Source organism: Tupaia chinensis, unplaced genomic scaffold (genome assembly GCF_000334495.1).
Source record: "Tupaia chinensis unplaced genomic scaffold, TupChi_1.0 Scaffold000195_1, whole genome shotgun sequence".
Lineage (NCBI taxonomy): Eukaryota > Metazoa > Chordata > Mammalia > Scandentia > Tupaiidae > Tupaia > Tupaia belangeri.
This window is the reverse complement of record NW_006159670.1, coordinates 1,668,522-1,673,117: the sequence shown is the minus strand read 5'-3', so window position 1 is coordinate 1,673,117 and position 4,596 is coordinate 1,668,522. Positions and strand designations below refer to the sequence as shown.

The 4,596-nt window shown below is 44.7% G+C and overlaps 1 protein-coding gene across 1 annotated transcript in view; it reads right to left on the bottom strand.

Moving 5' to 3' along the window:
• Nucleotides 1-4,590, bottom strand: part of YTHDC2 (YTH N6-methyladenosine RNA binding protein C2) — a 93,620-nt gene extending 89,030 nt beyond the window's left edge. The window contains exons 1-2 of the mRNA XM_006146896.3: nucleotides 4,462-4,590; nucleotides 3,576-3,666 (exon numbers count right to left, since the gene is read on the bottom strand). Of these exons, the coding sequence (XP_006146958.3) occupies nucleotides 3,576-3,664 (89 nt within the window). The 5' untranslated portion in view covers nucleotides 3,665-3,666; nucleotides 4,462-4,590. The remainder of the gene's footprint in view (nucleotides 1-3,575; nucleotides 3,667-4,461) is intronic.
• Nucleotides 4,591-4,596: the final 6 nt, after the last annotated feature.

The following is a 4,596-nucleotide window of genomic DNA, read 5'->3' as shown; positions in this document are numbered from 1 at the left end:
CCCGTAACACAAAAACCCCTCAAAAAAAAAAAAAGAACCCTACCCCCCCCCCCACCCCCGCTAGCCTTAGTAAGGTTAAAATGCACACTCACCTGAGCTAAACACCAGTCTCGGGAATGTGTGACAGTGATGGACACTCATACGCAAGATTAGTCCCTGTTATATCAGCTACTTCCATCTTAGGCCCTTCCTACTATTTGTTAATATATGCCGGCCCATTTCCTCTCTTCTTAACCTAAAAATAGGTTACCTAAAATTTTTATCTTTTTTTTTTTAATATAACTGTTGGCAATTTGCTTATTCATTGGGCAATTTTTAAAAGATTGTTTTTATTTAAATTTATTTTAATTTGACCAGAAAGGGACAGATTGAGAAAGAAAGCGAGGGGGCGGGGGAGTGAGAAAGCAAACCTCCAGGTCTAGGATTCGAACTGTGGTCAGCAATGTGGGATTCCAGAGCCTTTAACCACCACACCACCTGCCGGCACCAAAACTTTTCTTTAACCACCACACCACCTGCCAGCACCAAAACTGCTATTTTTTTTTCCACACTATATCAGTGGCTCTCAATCTGGACCATTTTGCTCCCTAAGGAATACTTAGCAATGTCAAGAGGCATTTCCGGCTGTCTCAACTGGGTTGGGAGCATTAATAGCATCTAGTGGGTAAAGTCCAGGTATGCTGCTAAACATCCCCACGACGCACAAAACACAATACAGAATTATCTGGCCCAAAATATAAACACTACCAATATTGAGAAACCCTGCTCTCAAGTGACCCCATCATCCTTATCCCCAAAATAAATTCATGGAATTTTTAAATTTTTCAATTTGGATGGCTCAAATAACTTTTTTCTCCTATTGGTCAGTGACCCTCCCCCCCAAAAAGCAATTCTTCCTGCTTCACTTTCATTTCTAATAATCACATTTTTTATTTGGTTGCAAGAAAAACAGAGAACAGGTATTTTTTTTTTTATATTTTATTATATTTTTAATTTGACCAGAGAGAGAGGAAAGGAGAGGGAAAGTGAGAAAGAAAGCTGCCAGCTCCGGGTCTTGAACCATGGTCAGCCATGTGGGAGTCCAGCACCATTACCACCCACCAGCACCAATGAGCAGATATTCTAAAGCTTATCATATAGTACAGTAACAATAAAAAAAGTTCTGTAAATAATATTTCTGTATATCCATTCTGTCAGAAAAAAAAGATTACATTTCTATAAAAAAAAAAAAAAAAATAGGGCCAGCCCTGTAGATTAGTGAGTAGTGAAACAGATCTCACATGGCCTACAGTATAGTTCAAATCCCCACTCCAGCAGCTTGAAAAACACAGAAAATATAGTATCGGAGAAACCAACTGCAGATACTAGAGACGGTAGAGAGAGGGGTGAGTCATGGGGTAGAAAATAGAAGGTGGGAGGGAGGGGATCAGAAGAAAAAACATTTAATAAACACAAAACTGAAAAGTATCTGCTGATGATAATGTATATGGTAATGCCTTTGACTTGACTAATATGCACCATATTCATGCTGGGAAAAGCCATGTTATACACTGTGAAGACATACAGTTACTAAATAGAAGTTAAAAAAAAAATTAAGGAGGAAAACACAGCAGATGGGACCAAAAGGTGGTGGGGTGGTTAAGGCACTGGACTCTCACATGGCCGATCATGGCTCAAGTCCCAGATTTCGCGGTTTAAAAATCGTGCTAGGCACATATGCATACATGCCCAAATCCCAGGAGAATAGAGAAAAAAGGACTGCAATATGACCATCCTCTCTTGAGGGATATTTCTCACTTCCCCTCTATCTATCTACCTATTTCTCTATCGCTCTCTCTTTCTCTGTCAAGTACACACACCAAAAAAAAAAAAAGCGTCAGGCACATACGTGTGCGTGCCCAAAATTCCAACAGAAAGGAGAAACTGGCATGACCATGCCCCACTGGGGGGTGCACGCTGTTGCTCTCTCTCTCTCTCTGGTGAGCACATGCACTAAAAATACATGCAGTTTTTTCTCAAGCAATCAACTTCAACATCTAAAATATTTTTTCTTATATCTTAATATTTGCCTTTTTTTAGAGAACTATTTTAACTTTATTTACTATTATTAATTTCGAAGTTGACCAGAGAGAAACAGAGAGGGAAACAGAAAGAGGGAAAGTGAGAAAGGAAGCTACCAGATCCAGGACCTGAACCTCAGCTGACCACATGGGAGCCCAGTGCCTTTAACCACCATGCAACCTGGCGGCCCCTTAAAATTTGCTTTTTTGAGGGGCCTATTGGCATGGTGGTGAAGGTGCTGAACTCCCTCCCACATGACCAACCTTTTGAGTTCCAAACCTAAAGGTTTGTGTTCTCTCGTTTTTTTTCTCTCTCTCTTTCTGGTGAGCACATGTGTCCAGTAGCACATTTTAAAATATTAATACAGATAAATCTAATTAAAAATTCTTTTTAAAAATTTGCTTTTGAAGAAGTTCAGAGAATGTCACTCCAAAAACCACCACCCCAAATTCCAGCATAAGAATTACTGTGTCCTAAAAATAATTGAGAAAAGGGGCCCAGCAGATGGCTTGGAGGTGAGGCGCTGGAATTCCCACATGGCCAACCACGGTTCGAGTCTGGATCTGGTGGCATGCTTTCTAGCTCTCTCTCTCTCTCTTGCTCTCTCTCTCTCTCTCCAAAAATAATAATAATAATTGAGAAAAAGCATACACAAGGAAAACTCTACATTCCCCATCTTTACTAGAAAGGCCTGGACCATTCTCAGAGACCACTCTAGACTCACAACTTGGAGATGGCACCAAAGAGCCGTAGACAAACCTTGTTAAAACAACCCTTACCTTCCATTACTTTCCCCATGTATTTACCTTCCCACAATCCACCACACCTAGAAGCTCAAAGTCCTTTCAGTTTTTCAGTTCTTTTTTTTTTTTTGGGGGGGGGGTTTGCTCTAGGGCCCATGCGCTTGCCAGAGAGACAGAAAGTGAGAAATCACCCCCCAGGGAGGATGGCCACACCACAATCTCTTCTCCTCCATTCTCCTCTCAGGATCTTGGACATGCCCACATGCCCCTTGTGAGTTTAAGCCACCGGGTCTGGGGACTCGAACCACAGTCGACGACAAAGGAGTCCAGTGACAGAGCCATTACGCCAACTACTGATCCCCACTTTTTCAGTTCTTTATAAGTTCATTAACAACTTTATATAAGCCCCAAGTTTTAATTACTCATTCACTGAGTTCTCCTGTGCATATGCAAGACACACATTTTAACAAACTTCTCTTTTTCTCTTACTGCCTTTTATCAGTCTTACTCACTGGGTCCTAGACAATGAACCTGAGATGAGTAGAGGAAGTTTTCATATACTCACCATTTTTTTTTTTTGCACTTGGGGGCTGGAAATGAATAAAAAGTAGGGAAAAAGGAAGAGCTGAATTTGGTACAGACCCAATCAGCTGATCTACATACAATGTAATAACAATGGGAAGCTAAAACAGTAACTATCTAAATGTAGTCACGTTTTTCATTTTTTTGATAAATAATTTTATTTTTAATTAAGAAAAGCTATCAGCTTACCCTTTACTTTTAGAGACCAAGCCGAGAGACTGACTGAGTCGATGAATAAAAGCTCTTTCAGTACTGGTCAAAGAAGAAGGGAATTCCATTTCTACAAGGAAGAAGAACAGTACCACTTGTGGATAGGCCATTTCCTTTCAAGTAATTCCGAACACTGCTATGAAATATTAAAAAGTGACATAATCAAAAGTTATCACACTTTGTGTAAAAGATATTAAATAACTAAGAATCCTGACATTAACAGGATACGCATTAAACCTAAATGTGATCAAGAGCTTCGATGTCCATCAGAGACCACGACTCAGGCTGGAATTCCGAGCTGGCGTGACGACGGGACATACTTTCCTCTTCTAGGTGGTCACTGCCTGTTTCATCAGCAAATGCTCACTTCCCGCAGCGGAGAGCGATGCCGAAGCATTAGGAATTAGCTCAAAGTCCCACTCGGCACTTTCTAGCCGGCGCAGGCTCCCCGCGCACTCAAGGCTGGCTCTGCAGCTACGAGGCTGAAGCGTTACTGCTCAGGGCGAGGTCCGAGCCGCTCGTCCGGGTCAGGCCCGGTTCCGGACTGCACGCTTCCAGAGTAAGGGGTCCCTTATTTAAACCAGCAAGTCGGAACGCGCGCTCGACAGGACGCCCCGGTCGCGTCCGTGACCCCGGCAGTGGCCCCCGACTCCGGCTGTGGGCCGCTCGCTACGGCCGGGACAGGCCGAGCAGCTGGGCGCACTGCGGGGAGCGGGCGGGCGTCCCAGGCCGGGTCGCGCCCCCTTTGAGAACTCCGGGCACCCCGACCCCAGGACGGTGGCTGGTGGCTGCTGCCCGACCTCCCTGCGCCAGCTCCCGGCGGGGCCCGCAGCGCTCCGGGGCCGGAAGGGCGCGGGAGCCTCACCTCGCTGGTCCCCATAGCGGAAGCGCTCCAGGGCGATGTTGACCGCGATCTTCACCTCCTCGTCGATGCGGATGTCCTTCAGCCCCTTGGCCCGGCCGCCGCCGCCTGGGCCCCCTCCCCGGCCGCCCCCCCCAG